At 46.2% G+C, this 22001-nt stretch overlaps 1 protein-coding gene across 1 annotated transcript in view; it reads left to right on the top strand.

The window, feature by feature from the left end:
* Window positions 1-22001, top strand: part of PPM1H (protein phosphatase, Mg2+/Mn2+ dependent 1H) — a 246490-nt gene that overhangs the window by 217015 nt on the left and 7474 nt on the right. Inside the window, exon 9 of the mRNA XM_084759003.1 lies at window positions 9851-10002. Coding sequence (XP_084615129.1) covers window positions 9851-10002 — 152 coding nt within the window. The remainder of the gene's footprint in view (window positions 1-9850; window positions 10003-22001) is intronic.

Here is a 22001-nt window from a genome sequence, read left to right on the forward strand (position 1 = left end):
GTCACACACACACACACACAAATGCATGCACACATACATGCACACTCATGTGCACACATGTGTGTGTACACACACACAAAATATTTTCTTTCTAAACTGAAAGAAATGAATTACTAGAGAATGAAGAAGAAAAAAATCTGATTCTCTTTCCTTCTGAATTTTCTGAACCAATTTTAAAATAAATGTAAAATAATAGAATCAAAATAACTCCTAGTATTAGACTGGGAGGCACAGGGTAACAATGAAAGCAAACGTGGACTTCTTCCTTCCCTTCACCCGGGTTGAGAGGACCCTATAAATAGTTCTAGAATTCTCCTATCCTCATCAAAGGAGAGCTTCCTTACTGTTTACCTGTTGATAGGCAGAAGCAGAAATAATGGGTGCCATGTGTTGACAGCAACCAGAGAGAACACGCCAGATAATTCAATATCGCAGCTTAACCATAGAGAGCAGTGGTTCTCAACCTGTGAGTCAAGACCCCTCTGACAAAACTCTACCTCCAAAATACTTACATTATGGTTCATAACAGCAGGAAAATTACAGTTATGAAGTAGCAATGAAAATAATTTTATGGTTGGGGGTGTCACTGTATGAGGAACTGTATTAAAGGTTACGGCATCAGGAAGGTTGGGAGCCATTGATAAAGTGGGCCTGGATGTGTTTTCCTCAGTGCATACCTTTTTGCCTTTTGTTGACTGTAAACAGACCAGTTTTAAAACTGTTCACTTTTGTGGTCCTGTGGTTATTAATACTTACGATTCTGTGGACCACAGACTGGGTCGAACAGGGTAATTCCCACCCCACCCCCACCAGAATCCCTTGTATGCAGAGATTAAAGGTGTACACCACCATGCCTGGTTCAAAGCACTTTTTAAAAATGATTCTATACTTTAGTCTAATTTATTAGGTGGTAACATTTCCCCCTGAAATAAAGTAGTGTCCAATGACCTACATGTGCACATCATGACACGCATGCACCTGAGGTGCCCTCTGCCCTACATGTATACATCATGGTATGTATATGCACCTGTGTTTATGTGGTGTATACATACATTCACACATCATGCACACGGAGATATTTTTGACACTATAGGGCACATGGTGCTTTCAGCATTTTGATCTTAGAATCTTGAGATACACTCCACATAAATATTTAGTTTTAAAAAAGAAAATGGCAGGAGTAGGTTTAGGGCAACTTGAGAAATTGTTAGAAATTCTGCCTTCGTCCCAAATTACATAATATAACAGTTTTAATGAAGTTAGCAATTCAAACATCAATTCTTTTTCATTTGGTTGGTTGGTTTGGTGGGTTTTTGTTTGTTTGTTTATTTGTTTTGCTTTGTTTGTTTGTTTGTTTTGAGACAGGGTTTCTCTGTGTAGCCCTGGCTGTCTTGGAACTCACTCTGTAAATTAGACTGGCTTCAAACTCAGAGGTCCCCCCGCCCCTGCCTCCCAAGCGCTGGGATTAAAGGCGTGCGCCACCACACCAATTCTAGTTAAATTCTGTGTCACAGCACAATCCAAAGAGCCATCAGTTTGGCTTTTACATGCTGAAGAATGACGGCACAAGAATAGAGGAAGCTTCGTTTTCCGCGGTTAAGCTACTGTGCTTCTGTGAGAGCAGAAAACTTCGTATGTAGAGTTATCACAGACTCCGCCTCCTCTAATCTGAGCTGGGGCGTCTCAGGCATATTGTCTGGCATGTGTGGTGTGGTGGTGTGCTCAATGCCAAGAACACACATGTTGTATGTTCAGAGCCCAGGTTACAGTGCAGTCACAGCATACAGCCGAGGGCGAGCACCACGCAAAGCAACTTAGTAACAGGTCGGATTTTGGATTAAATTTAGATTATTGTGCATTCACAAACCTTTTGTACCCAGATTTTTCACAGCGTCCACATTTAGTTACAGGGCTGTGATACACAGTTCTAACGTGTTGAATTAAGTCTAGTGTGAACTAGGAATTTTCATCTTTTAGGTTTTTTGTTTGTTTGTTTGTTTGTTTGTTTTGTTTTTTGTTTTTTTGAGGAGCCCGGCTCTGGACCCATGCTAACCTAGCATTCACTATGTAGCCTAAGCTGTAGCCATCCTCCTGCCTCGGCATCACAAATACTAGGGTTACAGGCATGAGCCACCATACCTGCCTCTTTGTGGAGAATTTGAGGAGCTACTCCTACTGTGCTGTAGGAACTTGGCTTTATAACCCCAGTCCTAGATAGTGTGAGTCATCCCTTTATGTACGGCTGTGCTGCAACCTACCCTGTTTTCTGTGGGTCTGTTAGCTCCCGTAACTGGAAGTAGCAGCTGTAGGGCTCAAAAATCAGCATTACTTCACCGTTTACACATCAGGTTATGATAATACCAGCCTATTAGAGAAGGCACTATTAACATTCAAGATGGACAGCGGGGCAGTGGTGACGCACGCCTTTAATCCCAGCAGCACTCAGGAGGCAGAAGCAGGTGGATCTCTCTTAAGTTTGAGGCCAGCCTGGTCTATAGTGTGAGTTCCCGGACAGCTTAAAAAATATGCACACTCACAAAAAGAAAACTATTCCACGCAAGCCGGTCACTCTTACTTATGCCTTGTATCCTGAACTGACAACTCACCCTGTCTAAGCAGCATCCAGATACTCACAGGCTGGCCTTTCTTCAGGGCCTTGTCTCCAGTAACGGCATGTTAGTGCCAAAGAGCTCTTCCTCAGAATGATGACTGGGTAGACTCTACGCTGTTTGCTGTCTAACTCACTGAACGAGGGTTTTGCTTAATGGTGAGCCAGCTGTTGAAAGTTCAGAAAAGAGCAGTGTAGTATGGCTGTGTCTGAGCCCATACCTGGGGTTTCTCCCTACAGTCCAGCCAGGTATGAGGTGCCAGGCTCCGTGTGGAGAAAAATGGAAGCCCTACGTTCTAGGCAGTGGGTGCAACGTCAGGCTGTGTGCAACATTACCAGATATTTTAGCTGATTGTGAAGTGTTTGGAGGCTGTTAAGACTTACCTGCTCGCTGAAAGTCGAATCCCTATTTTGTCTGTGGACTTTAGGAAGAAACAAAAAGCCTCAAGAACATCTGTGGCTCCTTTTGGGTAGGGTAAATGCCTGGCATATTTGTGGTACTCGGGTGTCACTGGATTCATTTTTCAACAGTGACCTGAAGTCGCATGGATAGTCACACCAACTCGTCCTGTGACAAAAGAGGATGACAGAAAGTTTAAAAAAAAAATGTTAAGAGTGCTGAGTATGCCTAGCAGTCACTTCATCCCGGCTGTCCATTTCAGGAAAGGAGATACTGAAAACCGAGAAGGCAAGCCTTATCCTTTGCCACAACCCAGCAGAAACCCCTTTTCTGCAACCAAACCAAACTAGAAGAAGCTCTGGAAACACACGCCCACCCGCTCTCACCTCAAGCTTTTGCTCTGCCATTTCAACCCCTGGCGAAAGACTGCAGTGTCCAGCTTCTCTTCCTGAGCACCCTAAATCCGAGTGCTTCTCTCACTCGGCATTCCTGCCACTTCTTAAAATTGTCGAAGAGCAAAGGTTTCCCTGAGGCAGCTGTTAGTGCAGTGTCAGTACAACTGCTGTAGAGCAGTGGTTCCCCACCTGTGGGTGGAGATTTCTCTGAGGTTAGAACAACCCTTTCACAGGGGGGGTCTCCTTAAGAGCATCAGAAAACACAGACATTTTAAATTGCAATTCATAACAGCAGCAAAATGCAGTCACATGGCCCGTGATCACCACAACGTGAGGAACTGTATTAAAGGGTCGCGGATTGAGAAACACTGCTGCAGAGAATTTGGATGCCGTCCTGGTGACACAACACAAAAGTCTGAAGACGATCTTTCCGATTCACACAAGCACAAGAAAAAGGGCTGATGGGTTTGTTTGGGTTTTTTTGTCTGTTTTTTGTTTGGTTGGTTTTTGTTGTTGTTGTTTGTTTTTGTTTTCTGGTACAGGCACTGTGTATGTCTGGGTTTTATATTGACTAGAAAGATGAGACTCCATGTGGCTTTCATTTCCTGCTGCCCCTTGGTGGTCTTCATATTGTGAACTACCTCTGGCTCTCCTGCCAATGGCACCACTGGGAGTCCTAATCACGGCTGTTGTAAATGAGACTTTTGGAATTGGACTCAGGTTCCCAGAGCACACAGTCTCATCCTTTCTCCCCATGAAGCAGCGAGTGTCCTTAGCGTTACCACTCTGAGACCAGAGCCGTGAAGAAGGTCCCCTTCCTGTGACCTTCATGTAACAGCCTTGTGAGAAGAGGAGAGCAAACATAACTGGATTTCCCTTCATTGCTTTTCAGTTTAAAAAAGAAAAGAAAAGAAAGAAAGAAGGAAAGAAAGAAAGGATCACAGAGCTCTCTAGCTCAGTTGAGGCAAGCTGGCCTGGTGTCCATGCAGCCCTGGGTCCAATCCCCAGTATCACAGCACTGCGCAAAGCCAGGCATGGTGGCACGCACCTATAATCCCAGCACTTAGGCTCAGGAGATGGAGGCAGAAGTATCAGAAACTCTAATCCATCTTTAATCACACAGTGGGTTCGAGGCCAACCTGGGCTACAGGAGACCTAACTCAAACAAATGAAGTCCCACATAGAGGTGCAGGAGTGTGTCATTGTCCCACACTGAGTACTCAGGAGGAGACAAAGGCTTGACAAGTTTGCTGAGACGATAAAAGCTGAAAAGCTGTGAAGGCTGCTGGCGTATGGCGGCTCACACCTCTGATCCCAGCACAGAAGCTGTAAAGGTGTCCCAGAGAAACAGAGGGCGCAGACAAGTGGAAACACTGACGGATTTGCCTCTTAAATTAGTTCAAGACACCCAAGTCAGCTTAAAGTACTGTGATCTCTTAGCCCACTAATAGGACAAAGAGGGGAGCACACAGCACACAGATGCCGAAGCAGCAGCCTACAGCTGGGCCCTACATGGAGCTACTGTATTAAAGAGCTACAGGCTCTTGTGTCCAGTGGATGTCACTGATGGCAGCAGGACAGGGAAGCTGGGGCCCTGTGAGTAATCAATTCACGGTTCATCCAGGGCCTATTTTCCAAGCTCTGGTCCTCCCGTTCACTCCCCTTACCCTGAACTGAGAGCATTTCTTGAGTATACTGCTGCTTAAAGAGTCGGTTGCATTTCAGTGACTATTTGGGCAAGCTTTGCCCGTTGGGCCACACTACGAACTCACCATCTTATGAATGGGTCTGTGCTTTAGTTTTTTGTTTTGTTTTTTTAATCTCCCCAGGGTGTAGCGCATAGCAAGTGCTCAGTATGGAAGTCTTCAAGGCAGAGGAGCCTTTCAGCTCTGCCTAGCAACAGCCGATGCCCAAAGGCCCTAGTAGCTAGGCGATAACTAGGAATGGTCCCTCGGCTGTCCAGATAGCAGATGGCTTTTGACTTGGCTGGTTTGATTCGGAATTGTTTTATTTGATGGTTGCATACAGCTGTGTCCTGAATTTTGATCTTTTACCTGGCCAGTGAGTAGGATGCAGTGCAATATGTAATACTCTCTCCCAGCGCTGGGTAGTGGCATTGGGGCACAGTCACAGGAGATTTGCTCAGCTGTGGTGTGTAGTAGGTTTATGTGTGCTAAGAGCATCTTCAGCTTACCTTATCTTCAGTTTAATAAAGGGCTAAATCAGGACATAACCTCTTAGTAAGTCAAAGAACATCTGTATATTGCTCAAACTTAATGCAAGACTCCCAAGGCCTCTAGTGGCCCCTCCCTCCTTTCTTGGTGATTAGGAGCACTCACCATGTTTTCTGGCCTCTCTCACACGGGGTGTTCCTAGATGCGCCTCAAAACTGGCCCCTCAGGGTCCTGCGGCAACGCTCCTCCAGGTGTCTTAGTCCTGTGGAGCCTCAGCCCAGTAGATTCACATGGGGCTTCCAGGACCATTAAAAGCTATTTCAGGATGTGAACAGAGAAACCTTGGGGAAGGGAGGGTTTCTGGTTGAAGAAAGCCCACCGTGGCTTCAGGGAGGGAAGGTGAGGTCCACAGTGAGCACTGTAGTCCATTGCAGCCCTGGTTGCTGGCAAGGATGAGTGCTGAGTGGGATGGCTTGCACACCAGTCCAATTTTTCTGAAAGCATTTTCACAGAGTGTTCTACATCACAGGTTAATGTACAAGACACGAGCTCTAAGTGGAAAGTTGGCAAAGGCCTTTGGAAATTGGCTGAAGGGCAGGAAACAAAGGATAGCAGTAAAAAACCTAAAAGGCTGTTAATTGAGGAGTGCCTCAGGGAACGGGGTCGCTACCGGCTCTGTATTATTTACATAAAAATTATGTGGAAAATGGTATTGAAGGGATTTCATGCTGGCTAATGAAGCTGCATTAGTGAGCTGTGAGTAGAAATTCAACTAGAATTGGTGAAGATTCCAATTACTGATGGAATTGAAGAGCAGAATTTTAGCCATGTGGGTATGAAACCACATGGTTCCATTGGCTGGATTTCCTGCTACCGGGTAGGCTGATTTCAGACCGAAGGAATCAACTGCCACTTCTTGGTCCAGGGAAAAAAAAAAAGGCATTTTGAAGTCATCCGGGTGCCCTGTTCACAGGGCACATCCTAAGAACGGGGTATTGTCTTCAGTCCTGGAAACATCTGTTTTAGGAGGGGTGAAAGGCAGATGGGAAGGCCTCCTAACTGTGATGTCACCTGACACTCTCCACCTTCCCTGTTACTTAATATTGCCTGTTCAGTGGAGCTCAGATGCTCACAGCAGCTTGCTGTAGATCAACCCCAGTAGGGAGCTATGCACCTCTTATTTAACATCGCAGAATTAACATGGTGACATAGGATTTGGAGTGACATTTACATTCCTTCCCACAGCCTTAGGGAGCTAATTGCGTCTGGCATCACAGAGGGTAGAGAGCCTGTGATTTCCAGGCCCAGTAGGACTCCTGTAGCCTTGCTACTCAGAGTTTGGTCCAAGTATTTTCACCTCTGACATCACCCGGAGAACCACAGGCTCTCATGCCCTTCCCAAGGGCTTAAGAAGCATCTGTGAGTACCCAGGCTCTCCAGCTGACTGACACACTAACATCTGAGGAAACACTGCTCCCACACACCCAGCAAGCACAGAAAATAGAGCAAAAGTGGTTTGGTTGCCTCCTGTTGAGGGGAAATAAGACCTGAATGGCATGAGAAAAGATATCTGAAAACCCAAGTTCTGTCTCTCTAGGCTTTGCTGGCCTCGCCTATAAGCTGGGAAGGCTGGCTGCCTTCTCCAGAATGTCAGCTTTGCCCTACGTGAGCATACCTTTTGAGAAAAAGATACTCAAAAGCTTGTAAAGTATGCACCTGTGTGCTCTTTCCCTAGAGCTGGCTTGCGTGCTGAGATATTAGCTAGTTGTTACTGTCTGATCCACAGGCCATAGAGGCCTGGCACCTGCGGTTGCTTTTCGTTTGAGTTCATTTTCCAAGGGTAAGCCCTCTTTTGGTTTCAGCTACCCCTACCAGGCTGGCTGCTCACCCCTAGGACCAGTCTTTTAAAGGATGTAACTGGCCTGGCAAAACGGTTGTTCTAGAAAAAAAGGCTGGATTTGGGCTATCTGGTAGACCTCTGAGAATCCTATTGTCTGTGCCTGAGATGGCCAGATGCCACCAATGTCGCCGACATGAAGGGACACCAGAGCAACAGCATATGCCACATTCTCTTTTCCTCTTCCCGTCCGTATCCCGATGCTTTCTCCTGGCATGCAGGGTAGCAGAATTGAGAGAGGGAAAGTTGATGAGTCATGAAATGGATGTTTGTCCATGAGGTAGGCTGACTCTGCAGATTCAGGAAGGAATATCATTGAAACCTCCAGACGCCTCTTTGTGCTTCCTACCCGGACCAGTGTTATCCAGGTAGGGTAAGCATAGAGTTGTGATCTCAGTCTTGCCCTAATGAGACTTGATTCTTACTTCTTTCTTGTTTTCTAAGGATGTTCTGCCCTTTGTAAAGAGTTTATTAGACAATGTTGAAATATCATTGTTATTCAAGAAAGGAGATGAGAAACAATGTAAAACTTGTCTCATAGCAGGCTGTGGAAATGTAGCTTTGTGGAGCTGGAAAGCCATGCCACTGGGGGAGCCAGTCTGGAGCAAGAGTAAGGTCCAGACATGTCCAAACCCTGAAAAATCTCATCCTGAGCCTGGCAGGACTAGGACTGTGCTCTCCGTGCTCTGGGCCTGCATGTCCTGGCGCACATAGCCTGTATGGCCCCCACCTCTGCTACCCTTGAGGTATTTATGCATCGTAGTGGCCAGGTTTCATGTTAAACCTCCTCACTCCTTATAAGGACATGTCCAGCCAGCACTCTTCATGCAAATGAAGCGTTTCCAGCATGCTGGCCACAGCCAATGATGTACACTCACCCAAAATACCTCTACCCACTCCCCAAGGTTTATTTAGGTCTTACACACCCCCAATAAAGAGATCTGTTTCATGGAAAGCTGTCTCACCGAAGGCTGTGTAGCCCACCCGCCCAGCTAAGCATCTTTCCTTACATCCTTGTGCGCAACAGTGCCTGGATACCCCAAGGCCAGAAACAGGAACAGGCCAGCATAGCTTCAGCTTTTGTCATTTGTAACAAGCCAAGATTGGGGTTTGTAAAATATCAGAGCCTCATCCTTACCTGGAAGGAGAGAGGGCTGTTCTAGCCTATTGGGCCTTAGGGGAAATGGGCACAAAGGATTTCAAATGAGTCATTATATAAAATTCATCTTCTTATTCCTTGACAAATAAGTATAGAGCCGTTTCTTAAAATCCCAAATAGACCCCATCTCACCTACAGATTGAGTGTTCTTTAAAATGGAGGAATCTTTTTTTATTCTTGGGAATGATAGGCCCTTAATATGCAGAGGAAGATGAGCAGGCTACCTCCGTGCCCAGCCTGCTCACACAACGTTCAGTAAGTCTTCGCTTCAGCTGTATCTCAAGTATTACATTGCCAACTCATACTTTTCTTGCCAACTATTAAGCCCTTCCTGGGATCATTCACAATTGCAGCTAGGCCTACATGTCTGTACGCAAGTCTCAGAAAGGAGCTGCTCACTCTACACCGCTTGCTATGGAATCAAGCACCTTATAGCACATCCATGAAAAGTACTAGGCAAGACGGGAAAAAATAAGCAATCAGAGGTTACTTGGTTAGAGACAAAAAGAAAAAAAAAATAGCATGCCCAACACCCCTGCTTCAGTTTTTTTAAATGAAAATTCCAAGCATTCTAGTTTACCAGTAGAGTCAGGAGCCAGATGCTGGGATTAAAAACCCTGCTAGCTCAGAGAGGCAGAGAAAGCACCCCACTGACCTTCTTGCTCAGCTCACATCCTGATGGAAAAGCCCAAAAGGCTCACTAGCTCAGCTGACAGCCCAGGAGGAAAAGGCCAGAAAAACTCAAGGCTAAAGGCTTGTTAGCTCAAAGCTCAAAAAGCCCAAAAAGCTAAAGGCCAAGGAGCTGAGGTGCTCAAGAGTTAAATGGGACTTCTACTTCTACCCGCTGTCCTAAATACCACTCAACTCAAAGTCTCTCCTACTCTTTAATCCCTGACATCTGGTTTCTTTTCTGCCTCTTGACTAGGGTTAACTTTATTAAATCCTGTGTACTGGAAGCTCTTGGATTAAAAGTGTGTGCTAGGGCTAGCTAAGCCACACCTTAATCACCTGTTTACAATAAACAGAAGGTTCTTGGATTAAAGGTGTGTGCTAGGGCTCAACCACACCAAACAAAAGACAGGTTTTTACAGTTCACAATCTCAGGGATCACAATCGGATCAAAGACAAGATTTTACAGTTGACAGTATCAGGGATCACACGGGAATCAAATATCCTGCAACGTGTTTCTCACACTGTGGTACCCCTGTTCTTTTTAGGTCAGGGTCTACGATCTCTCCAAATATGAGCATGGAGCAGATGATGTGCTGATCTTGGCTACTGATGGGCTCTGGGACGTTTTATCCAATGAAGAAGTAGCAGAAGCCATCACTCAGTTTCTTCCCAACTGTGACCCGGATGACCCTCACAGGTTTGTGCCTCTATAACTTCCGTTTAGTCTCCCCTGCACTCTGCAGGAATAGCTCAGCATCCAAGCTACAAGAGGGAGTGCATCACGCACTGGAGGTACTTTTGCAAGTACAGAGAAATCCTCCTTAGGTTGAACCAAGATGCAGATGCTAAAGACCTTGATTTGTTTAAAAGTCTACCAGCAGGGGCTGAAGATGTCACTCGGTTGGCAAAGGATGTCACTCGGTTGGCAGAGGGCTTACCTATCATGCACAAGACCCTGGGTGCAATCACTAGCACCTCCTCAACTGGGTTTGGTAGTGCATGCCTATAATCTTAGCACTTGGGATGTGGAAACAAGAAGATCGGAAATTCAAGGCCATCCTTAGATAAAGAGTTTGAAGCCAGCCTGGTCTACGAGAAACCCTATTTAAAAAAAAAAAAAGTTTACTTGTTTTTGTTTGTTTTCATTGAGTAAGATTTGGGATTCAGACAGGCCCTAATATATAATGCTGCCTGGCTTGGATCTCACTATATAGACTAGGGTAACCCAAACTTGGAGTGAGCTTCCTGCCTCTCTCTGCCTCTGCAGTGCTGGGGTTGCAGCATGAGCCACCACACCTCCCTCTGTTCTGATGTTCTTTGGTTCATCTGACTTTTGATCCTGTTGATAAGAATGATGAAAGGTCCTCTTGTGCGCCGATCACCTGTTCGGAAATGATTTCTTTTGAGAAGTTCACAGACAGGAAAAGAATATTACAGTAGAGTTTTCCTTTGTAGTATTACGCCACGGTAAATACCCATAGTGCTGCTAGAAGACTCAAAAGCCTAGAGGAAACCACATGTGGAAGAAAGGCAGGTTTAGCTACGGCACCAAGAAATGATTAATCATGAATAAAAGGCAGCAGAGCAACAGACAGTAAAGCTGGGCCTACAAATACCTTCTTATAGAACGGTGATAGATGACAGATAGAAAGATAGAAAGAAAGGAAGAAAGGAAGGAAGGAAGGAAGAAAGATGAATAGATGGAAGATAGATGATAGATAGATAGATAGATAGATAGGCAGACAAACAGACAGACAGACAGACAGACAGACAGACGGATTGATCTTAGCTTGCCTCAGAACATTTTCAGAGTTTTGGAAATATTATCAAGGATGAGTCAGGAATAATGGCATATGTACCTGGGAGGCAGAGGCAGGTAGATCTCTTGAGTTATGAGCTCTATACAGCAAGTTCTAGGATAGCCAGGGCTACAGAGAAACTCTGTCTGGAAAAAAAAGAAAGAAAGAAAGAAAGAAAGAAAGAAAGAAAGAAAGAAAGAAAGAAAGAAAGAAAGAAAGGAAATATGATAAAAGAAAAGAGACTAGAAAAATTACTATACAAATTTTAAAAATATGTAAATGGGGACCTGGCAAGATGGCTCACCCTGTAGGTCAGGACCCCTTTAGAAGTTGCATATCAGATATCCTGCATATCATATATTTGCATTACTGTTTGTAACAGTAGCAAAATTACAGTTATGAAGTAGCAGTGAAAATAATTTTATGGTTCAGGGGGAGCAGTCACCACAACATGAGGCACTATATTAAATAGATCATAGCATTAGAAAGGTTGAGAACCATTGATGTAGAAGATTTCTTTTTCCCTATCAGAAAAACTATCACTAAAGAAAATGAATTAAAGAAATTTCAAATATAACAAAAACTGAGAAATTTTATTCTCAACCAACCTCTGAAGAAAATTCTGAAGGATGTACTCTGAAGGGGAAGACCCAAGAAATCGGGTGGATTATTAAGCTGGAGTATAAGGAAACATGTGGGTGACATAGACACCCACTCTCTGTATAAGACACTGATAGTGTTAAGGTTGTGGAAACTAATTTACTAGATTAAAATAGCATATTGGCCAGATATAGTAGCACTCACCTAAAATCCTAACACTTGGATGTCAGAGATAGAAAAGTCACAAGTTCAAGGACAGCCTGGGATACGTAGTGATCCCATCCCCAAACAAAGACACTGAGCAACAACAAAATGGCATGTTAATTGTCAAAGGGTGGTAGTAGTCAGATTAAATGGGCTGGTTGTGTTTTCTATTTGAGAGCCCGTTAGAAGTATTTCAGTTGTAAGCTTTAAATAAATGTGACTAGCTAGGGACACTAAAATTATAGTGCAATTCCTCAGTTGATAGTGGGAAGAAACCCACATGGAGTAGAAGCCATATTTCTTAGTCAAGGAGAAAAATTACTGAAGACTAGATGTAAACAGGGTTTGAAAATACTGTAACAAAGCCGGGCGTGGTGGCGCACGCCTTAATCCCAGCACTCGGGAGGCAGAGGTAGGCGGATCACTGTGAGTTCAAGGCCAGCCTGGTCTACAAAGCAAGTCCAGGACAGCCAATGCTAACACAGAGAAACCCTGTCTCCAAATTAAAAAAAAAAAAAAAAAGAAAGAAAGGAAAAGAAAATACTGCAACATATGGAGAGTATAAAGGCTGAATTTTGATTTTTTTTTTTTTTCTGGTTTGCGGGCTCAGCATAGATCAAGGCTCCACTTGTTAGCATGCCAGTTTTCCCTCCTATGATGATTTTTATAAAGCTTCATGAAGTCGGTTACCAGTTATGAATTGCAGACTTCACACTTTCACATCTCTCTGAGCCCTGGTTTATTTACTAGCCCATCTCACTCCATGGCAACAAATGGCCCACTCTCCTGGAGTTAACACCTACAGACAGCATGTGTGTGCCCAATCAAGAGTGGCCACCTAAGGTTCCGGAAATCTTGAAGGGGCAGCCATTAATTTAACTTTGTCTCTCAAAGAGAATGTCAAGTCAAACCCTGGCCCAATTGTGGGTGGGGGCCGGTGGGGGAGAAGATATGAATGGGTGAAATTGAATTTTCAAGAGGAGAGAGGCTGTCAGAGCTAGGGGGTAGAGCTGGGTGGAATGCTGTCTGGCATGCATAAAGCCCTGGTTAGTGCCCCATAACCCGGGCGTGGGGGTGCACACTTCTTATCCTAATTCTTTAGGTGTGCAGTGGGAAAGATCAGCAACAAGACCAACCGCAGCAAGTTCTAGGCCAGGCTGGGCTACCAAATAAATGAGAAAAAATAAGAGAGAGAGGGTGGGGGGACACTTTTGGGCTACAGATAAGAAAGATACTGGTTGGGTATTACTGGAACACAGGGATCAAATGGGTCACGCTTTTCTGTTTTTTTGCGATCGCTCCCATTTGGATTCATTCATTTGACAAATACTCTGAAGGGTTTTTGTTGAGGTTATTTTTACAAAACGTGTTTGCTTCTCTTATTCTTTTTACCCGGCTACCGCACAAACAGTTGAGACTCTCTTATGTCTGCTTATGAGGCTTTACAACACAGTCTTGAGCAGTTTAAATCTGTTCTTAATCCTCTGTTATCCTGACTCCATCTTTGGCAAAATCCCCCAAGTTACTTGCTTTTTACTTCTTTCTCTGCTCCAGCTAAATCTTCTTCGTCTCTCCTGCACCTCTCCCTTACTTCCTCTTCTAGCACTTTAACCCCTGGCTGGTAGGAAGTCCAGCTCTACTCTCCTCACACACACACCCCCGCCCCCACCGCACTTAGCGATTGGCTGTAAGCTCTTTTATTGGCACACGAGGGGACAATTAGGAAGCAGAGTTTATAAAGCATTGAGACAGGAGATTCTCAGAACAAGGTTTTCAACCAGACATGGGGGACACAGAAATCAGCGTTTGAACTCCCCAGTAGCCTTATGCCAACAGGGTTTATTTTGTTAGCCAAGGCTCATTAGACCCTGGGAAGGAATCTGTGAGGTACAACAGATTCCTATCTGTCCTTTTATATCTGAGGTCCAGGAGGGGTTACGGAAGCTTCCAGAAGTTGTCACTTAAATTAGTAGAAAAGATAATTTAGCCTGAAACAATGGGTGTTTAAAATCTGAAGAGTCAAACCAGCCTGAGCCAGGCAGCGTAGTGGCAAGGCGGAGATGGGGAGGGGAAGCCCAGCACCCAGTGTGGCTGGTTGTACTAGCATAGGAGCATCACCAGACAGGGTGTGAGCAACCATGCCATCCCCTGCACCTTCTGAACCCACAACATTAATGACTGCACATGTGCTTTGTAAGCAAGGGCGAGCGCCTGTGGTAATGAAGCAGGACTTGTGCGACTGGTTTATTATGAAGCAGGGCCAGGAGACATTGCCGAGGGACTGTATTCCGATTGTCCCTCTGGGAAGTGAGGGAGACATAATTTGCTTCAAGCTCTGGAATTATGTAAAAATGGCATTTTCTTCTCTTTCGCGTGTGCGGCCCCACTGCACATAAGCTGTATAATTTGGCAGCAGGGCCCCCAGCGTTAGCCTGTCTCCTTGAGAGGTCCATGGCCACCAAATGCTCAACCACTGTGTTGCCTGGGAGCCCTTCTATGCTGTAAAATGGAAACTGATGAGGATGCTGCCCTGAAAGGTCTTAGCCCAGTCATAGTTCTAAAATGAGGAAAAGCTCATAATCCCAGAGGTCCTATTAACCCTTTCCGTCCTTTCTCTGTCACTGTAGCCCAGGACCCCAGGTTTGCCTACGGGGGTCATCACGTGGCCCAAGTGGATAGTGGCTGTGCCCAAGCCTGGGGGAGGGGGCACGCTGACCAAATGGGGCCAGCCTATTGTTTGATTCAAAATGAAAGCGGAAAGAAGATGCGTAGTCTCTGTAGGCCTGTCTCATCCTGGGATAGGAGCCAGGTTTCCCCAGTGCTGCCTGGAAGGGAAGCCAACAGAAGGAAGTAGGGCCCAGGTTGACTAGTGTCAGGCAGGAGCTTGGGGCTTCTTGATGGTTTGGTGTTTGTTGTGTTGTGTTTGCGGTTCCTCCTTTTTTTTTTTTTCCCCTTTGGCTTCCTGATGACTGCCGTTCTCAACAAATTGCCAGCCTTGTCTGCCCTCATGGCATCCAAAGAGGAATGTTAAACAGCACCTTTTCCCCACACATTTGGGGGATTAGCACGCTGTTGACCCTCCCACTTTCCTCTCAGGCAGGGAGTGGGGTACCAGTGCACCCCGTAATCTGATAAACACCAGCTTTTCCTCTTTTTGAACTGTCTCCGCAAAGGAAGCAGAAAATTAAAAGGTGGCTTTGTAGAGGAGCCAGAATCTAAGCGCAGTACAGTTTGGTCTTTTCCTTCATTTTATTGGCGTTCTCCCCGGAGTGCTGCGGAGGGAGCCAGGAGTGTCTCCTCTGCTGGGGTCACAAAATGAGCTGAAGAAATACATCACACTAACATTCTAGGGGAGGTTGTCAGAGGTCACAGGGTTTGGGGTGCACTAAACCATTGCTCCTATAACCCTGGTCAGATTCTCTCTTACAACTTAAAATTAATGTGTGCTCCCTGCAGATAGAAACAAGGCCTGGCTCATGCTAAACACATAGAGCTGTAGAGCTGTGAGCCCAGCTCTGACAAGAGTCCAGTGGAGTCTAAAAGTTCCAGTGTACCAAAATCCCTCTTCCTCAAGCAAGAGAAGCCTTTTTGGTGATAAGGGTGCCTTCTGATTAGCTGTGGGCCTTAGGGAGGAAAGGGAAGAGTAAAATCAATAAAACCACCAACAGACTGCAGCCTTAATGGCAGTATTAAATGCAAGTTTACATCACCCCGTAACATCTCATTTATTTTGGCAAAAGAAAAAGGTTCTCTCCGCCTCTCTCCGCCTCTCTCTCTTCTCTCTCTCTCTCTCTCTCTCTCTCTCTCTCTCTCTCCCTCCCTCCCTCCCTCCCTCCCCCCCTTCTGTAAGTTAGTTTAACTAATTTCTCAGCAGCACCATATGCTTTCCAGAAACTATGCCTCAAACGCAAAAGGAACCTGCCCTCCCACCTTCCCCTTTCTTTATGGCTTGCAGGTTTTAGGAACAAATTCATGAGTGTTTGATCTGGTGTTTGTAGACTAGATAAAAATCTGCATTTCTGTTCCCTGTGAGCTGTTTAGCATATTCAGATCCGTGGGAATTTGGAAGTCAGCCTGAGATCCTGGCTGCAGCAGGCTCTGCTTTCTCTGTGCCTCCGTTGCTATTGCCTCTGAAAGCGCTTGCCAGGGAGGACCGAGAGGGAGCAGGGTTATTATTCCTCCTTGTATTGAAATGTCACTGTTTGGGATTTGAACTAAAATAAACATTCACCTCTGAAGAGACGTAGGAGCCTAGCCACTGCCCGGGTCCTGGGAGGTGACAAAGCCTGGCAGTGGATAGCAAGGGGCCAAGGGATTTTCACCCTTCCCACGGGGTGGGGGCGCTCTCTCCAGCCTGAGGCCTTGTTCTCCTGTCTCATGGCCTAAGTGGGGTCCTTTGTACCCGAAACTGGTGTCAGAAGTCCATGAGTAGCTTCATTGGGTGTCTGATCTTGCTTCTGAGGGGTGGCCCAGCTCCCATGGGTTCACCTAATGTATGTGCCTCCTCTCAAAACACATGGCCACTTTCTAAGCAAAACAAAAGCCACCTCTAAACCAACCCTGGGCCCTCCACTCATCACCATAGATCTCTGCCAGCGGTCCACAGCTGCGGAGTTTTTCTCCCTATTAAATCTCTCTCTGGGCTACCTCCTCCAAATGCAAAGGGCTCTTTCTCCTCCTTCTCCTCCTCCTCCTCCCCTTCCTCCTCCTCCTCCTCTTCCCCCTCTTCCTTCTCTGTTCCCATCACAACATCACACCCTTATTGCTGAGGGTCTCAGTCAGCAGACGTGGCTGCCTTTTATATGCAAATGTTTGGGGCCCATTAATTTCCCAGTTCTTGCCCAACCTACCCTCCCTCTTAGAAGACCTTTTCTGCGCCTTCCAAATGGCTTTGTGGGAAGTTCCCATCCTGCTATAGCCATTAATGACTGTAAGGGTGGTTAGCCTGAGGCCTGAAGTTGACTTATTTCTGACAGCCCCATCCTGGTGCCAAGGTGGTCTCGTGGGAACAGCCTCTGTGAGAGGTAAATGACTTTAGGCAGAAGCCCGTGGGAAGGGAAAGGCATTTGAAGTCTAAGGAGGGCTATGATAGTTAACACTCCTTGATCTCTGGCCATGTGCTGGCCACCATATTGAATGCTCATGGAAGAAGCCTTGAGATTTACAGCGTTACTGCTCCCCCCACCCCAGGCTTACAGGTAAGGAAAAGAGGGGGCCCCAGAAGCTAAGGGATTTCTCCAGAGCCATCCATCTGGGTGGTGTGAAAGCAAAGATGAACTCTGTATGCTCCATAGCCGTTGACACCCTTGTCTGGATCACTGAAGGCATGGCAGGAGCAAGATTTGCCGTAGCGCAGGGACCCCGGAGGTATATTGCCCTCCCTTAGTGGTGGCCACGGAGCTTCAACCCCTCTCCCTTTCTTTTTTTTTCTTTTGTTGTTGTTGTTTTTTGTTTGTTTGTTTTTTGAAACAGGGTCTCTCTGTGTAGCCTAGGCTATCCTGGACTCACTCTGTAGTCTGTGCTGGCCTTGGACCCACAGCGATCCACCTGCCTCTGCCTCCCAAGTGCTGGGATTAAAGGCGTGCACCACCACACCCAGCCCTCTCCTTTTCTATTTTCTCTGCATCCCTCCTGTCCTTCCTCAGTTCCCTACCCCCCCACCCTACCCTCTTCAGAGTGCAGCCCTCTGAAGTTTTCCAGTGTCCAGCCCTTCCCTGGCAGCCATGTCTTTTCAGCAGAACTTTGCTGATCAATATTGAAAGCTTCAGCCGGGGAAGAAAAACATTCTTACAATTCAGTTAACCTCCCAGGAAGACTCTTGCTTCAGAGAGAGTGGTGGTTGCCAATGACTGCAGCTCCCTAATGCTGGGGGGCGGGGCAAGCATTTGTGAGGAAGGCACTGGTAATGGCTCTGTAGCTGTTCCTCAACCAGATTCCACAATTGTCAGCCACCTCAGCCTGCCTCAGGTCCCAGGTGCCCAGGTGACCCACCTTCAGCTGCAACCTGTCCTTGGCTGTGTGTTTTGTGTGTGTTTCATGTTCTGGCCGTGCCCCTCAGTCCGGTCTGTGGCTTGTAGGTGTCCTTGTGTTCAGTCTCAGTACCAGTTCTTAGTGCCTTCCTGTTTTCATGGCCAGAAGAAAAGCTTTTTTTTTCCCCATTGTCACCAACCCAGGCAACTCTGATAAGGTAGACCTTGGAAAACAAGCCGGAAGCAAAGAGTCGCTCGTCCTCTGGAGGGGATTTCTTTGTATGCCAGTCTCAATGAAAAGAAGCCTTGGTTCTATGCTTGGAGCAAATTGAAGTCTGGATGTGGGGGATATTGCAGTGTCCACCAGCTTGGTCCACTTGAGAGGCTGGAACGGAGCACCTTCTCTGAGGGCTGAACTCAGTTTATGAGGAAAGCTCCTGTACAAGGGCTGTATAGGCGGCTTTCATTCCTGTTTGGGCTTCCTGCCCCATAACAGGTATGCCAGAGTGCTCAAGTTCAAGTCTCACTTGTAGAATTCAGCGTCCTCCAGAGAGCTGTCTGATGGGAGGGTGCACCATGAAGCTGAGCAAAGAGACGGCCTGTGCAGGCTCTCACTCCTCAGAGCAGTGAGCGCCCAGAAGTCCTGATGAACCCTAAGCTTCGCCCTCAGGTTGGAGCCTGGTCTTTCCCAGAAGTCCGTGGGTACCGAGGGCAGATAGTTGACAAAACTGAGGCGCTAGGTTGAGGAGGAAATGACTAGGTAGGCCTGTCACCCAGGACAAATGTGAACTCAACTGTCATACAACTGTGGCATAGGGTTCAAAGCCCCCAAATTAACATAACCATGTGCAGCTCTAGAAAACCCCATAGCTTCCAACCCATAGCATACGCCCATACTGAAGACTGATTTAAATCTCTAGATAGTCCAAGGTGCATAGTCAACAAAAGATTTCTGTTGTTGGTATCATACATTAAAACACATGTGGAGAAAAAGCGGAAAGGTATCGTGGAACCCCCCCCCCAATGCCTGCCCCCACCCAAGAGAGCCTGGATTTAACAGAACAGTTTGGAAGGAGTTAAACTTACGAATACAGAATCATAAGGTGGACTTGAGAAAGATGCAGAGAAATTCAGGACAGAGAAACTGTCACTGCCCTGAAATGGATTAAGTGGTAAAGTTCTAAGGAAGCCATCAGAGGGCGAAGGGCATCACGCCGCCGGCACAGGGCAAGGCGCTTCTGGGAGGGCAAATGGCAAGGAAACGACACAAACAGCTCAGGGCTGGAGATGGTGTGTTTCAGGCCTCAAGCCACGGAGCCCGATGAACTGAGTTGGATCCCTGGAACCCAAGTGGTAGAAGGAGGGAACACACTCAGTGAAATTGTTCTCCAACCTCTACATGCATACTGCAGCACGTGCATACACATGCACATACCTATATACACACATACTACATGCATGCATACACACACACATGTACATACACATATATATACACATACATATATACACAAAAACACATGCATACATACGTATATAAACACTCATAAATAAAAGTGCTATGCAGAGGACCAGAGTTTGGTTTCTACAACCATGTCAGGTGACTTACAAACAAATCTTAACTCCAGCTCCAGGGGATTCGACACCCTTTAGTGACACACACACAGTACACATAAAAATTTTTTTAATTTTAATCTAAACCCAAACACTTGAGTGAAAATAACAGTCTCTAATACTGCACCTTGTAAAGTGACTACTCTTAAGTTAAATCAAGATTTCCATTGTCCAACGATGACGTAAGCTCGCCTCCGGAGCACTGGTTGCTGAAGATCTACCTTGAAGCCCTTCTAGAGCAGGAAGCAAAGTTCAGAGTGACAAATGGACTAAATAATAATGTTAATCCTGACTAGTAGAGGCTTGAAGCCAAGGCCAACTAAAATATTACACCATTATTGTGGTTGATTTAGAAGTAGAGCCTAATGTTTATTATTAGCCCTATAATTATTATTACAGCAGTATTTTCTAACCTACTAGCAATCAATGAATGAATCACAGACACCTGTTACATTTTAAAATAGCCTTGGTTCACCCAGGCAGGGCAGATATTAATCCCCTAAACTATTGAAGCAGATATATCCCATACCCAGCCCCAATCCCAGGCCATCTGCTTCTGATAATTTCTACGGAGCTTCCTCCCATCCATAATCCCAAATTCTTGCTAATGTTCTTCATCTGGGCCAAATCCTCCATCTATACTGGCCACGTGCTTCTTACCCCACCTAACCCGTGGCGACCTCCTTTCTTCTTCACGTCTCCTCCTCCCTCCTTTCTTCCTGTTTCTCTCCCAAAAGCCTGGGAACCTTAACCACACCTTTCCCATCCGCCCTGCCAGGGTGTGTTGGCTTTTTAGAGTTCAAACAGGAACAAGGTTTTAGGCAAGGTTACAAACATTTTGGAGTGCATGACTCTCTTCACTTGGGCAGCAGCCAGACCAAACCCCAACACACCATTGTATAGATAGTGAAGGAAGGTTTCTAATGTTGTCTTAGTTCTTAAGAATGAGGCAGAAATAGTGAGCTACACATTAAAAATTGGGTACAATTGCCAAATGAATGGAGATAAATATCTCCAAGTCACCTATGTGTGTGGTGGTGGTGGTGCTGTGGGGTGGAATGTGACAAAGCTGTCAGTATGGTAGAACACACGAAGGAAAAGAAAACGCCCAGTGAGTGGAAAGCACGAACTAAGCTTTCATACATGTATGCGTGTTCTCGGTGAGGCCAAAAGCTCACACATGCCATTTTATAATAGTAAGTGGCTGGGGCTGGGTTTTCTTTTAGTTAGCCCTGCACCATTAAAGAAGTAATACACTTAAGGCAATGAGCTTGAGAAGTCCCGCTCGAGTTCGTAGGCTTTGTGATTGAATATTATCAAGGTGAGAAGGTGGCACTGAGAAGGGCTGCGATTTCTTGCTTCAGGGACTAGAGTGTCATTGTTCAGGGGAGACTGATGGAAAGTGACCCACTGGGAGTGAAAACAGCTGACCGTTTACTGCGTTCTTCCTAAGTCATGATTGGGGCCTACAGGCCTACAGAGAGAAGTAAGGAGGGGTGTAGGGAGAACAGGTGCCGTGGGCCGTGGAAACCGGTGAACAGTAATATGTGTCGTGCATGGATGCCAGAAAAAAAGAGAGGGAGGCTCAAGAGGAGACTGCGAGGTTGAGGAACACAGCGGAGTATGTTGGGTGGAATGTGTGCAGAGAAGCTGCCTTGGGATTGGGCTATCAGAGGAATGATTGCCAGGGCATGGTGCCTCCCCGCCATCCAGCCCCCGTAAGAGGCGGGGGTGGGGGGGGATTAAATGAAAAGAAACCAGAGGAGTAAGAGTGGATCAGGGAGCTCAGAACCTGGGGAGACAGCTCAGCTGGTAGCGTACTGGCCTAGCATCCCCAAAGTCAGCTTCCAAGGCCACATAAAGCCAGGCATGGTGGCCCACAGGATCAAAGGACTCTGGAGGTAGAGGCAGGAGAATCAGGCGTGTAGGGTCCTCTTCCAGATCCAGGTCGGCCTGTGTCAGAGACTGTCTCAAAATCAAAAAAGCTCAACTTCTAAGGGAAGGGCTGTAGAAGTGGCCCAGCTATTAAAGCCTAGTCTCACAAGCAAAAGGAAAAACTTATGTTGCAGTAAGTGACAACTACATTTAAAAAAGTAAAACCTCACTAAGATGGAACCCTTAGCACGTAAGTTTCATAGGGTGCCATTGTAGCCAGGTGGCCTAGTACTCAACTTTTAAAGTGTCAAAGCTCTACTGTATACATGTATGAAATCCTCAGTGTGTGTGTGTGTGTGTGTGTACAGAAACAGGAAAAAAAATACCAAAGCTAACTCTGACCATTGAAAATACTGGGCCTGCCTGGTAAGAAAGTACATGCCTGTGATCTCAGTACCTCAGGGGCTGAGGCATTAGAACTGTGGCCTGTAGGGCAAAACTCTGTCCCCACAAACTACAACAGCAAAATACCCAAAGTCACGAGCAGTAGCAGTGTGGGGCTGCCTTCCTGCCTCTCTGCTGTCCCAGTCCCCAGATGTCCTGGTCTCCTAAGTGCCACACCTGATCAGGCGTTT

Source organism: Acomys minous (genome assembly GCF_964271855.1).
Source record: "Acomys minous genome assembly, chromosome: 15".
Lineage (NCBI taxonomy): Eukaryota > Metazoa > Chordata > Mammalia > Rodentia > Muridae > Acomys > Acomys minous.